Source organism: Eimeria tenella, genomic scaffold (assembly GCF_000499545.2).
Source record: "Eimeria tenella Houghton genomic scaffold, Eth_scaff2360, whole genome shotgun sequence".
Classification (NCBI taxonomy): domain Eukaryota; phylum Apicomplexa; class Conoidasida; order Eucoccidiorida; family Eimeriidae; genus Eimeria; species Eimeria tenella.
In genome coordinates, this window is record NW_013542222.1 from 808 (window position 1) to 1039 (window position 232).

A 232-nucleotide genomic window follows, 5' to 3' on the forward strand; every position below is an offset into this window, starting at 1 on the left:
ACAGTTTCAGCAACCCGTAGATACAGCAGGAAGGGCAGCAAGAGCAGCTGGGGTAGGGAGAAGCAGAAGCCGTTGCATCGCAGCTGATGCTGCTGTTGCTGCTGCTGCTGCTGCTGCTGCTGCTGCCGCTCAGGGCGCTGGACGGGGACTGCCAGGTGATGCTGCGGTACCTGAACGCGAAGGCGCTGCAGCTGCAGCAGCTGCAGCAGCTCGGCAGCAGCAGCAGCGTTTT

General features: G+C 62.5%; 1 protein-coding gene across 1 annotated transcript in view; it reads left to right on the forward strand.

Annotated features, from left to right (window-relative positions):
- The window catches only part of ETH_00042770 (B-box zinc finger protein, putative), a gene marked incomplete at both ends in the record, with an annotated part of 6122 nt that overhangs the window by 710 nt on the left and 5180 nt on the right, over nt 1-232 (forward strand). The window contains one exon of the mRNA XM_013374896.1: nt 134-229. Coding sequence (XP_013230350.1) covers nt 134-229 — 96 coding nt within the window. The remainder of the gene's footprint in view (nt 1-133; nt 230-232) is intronic.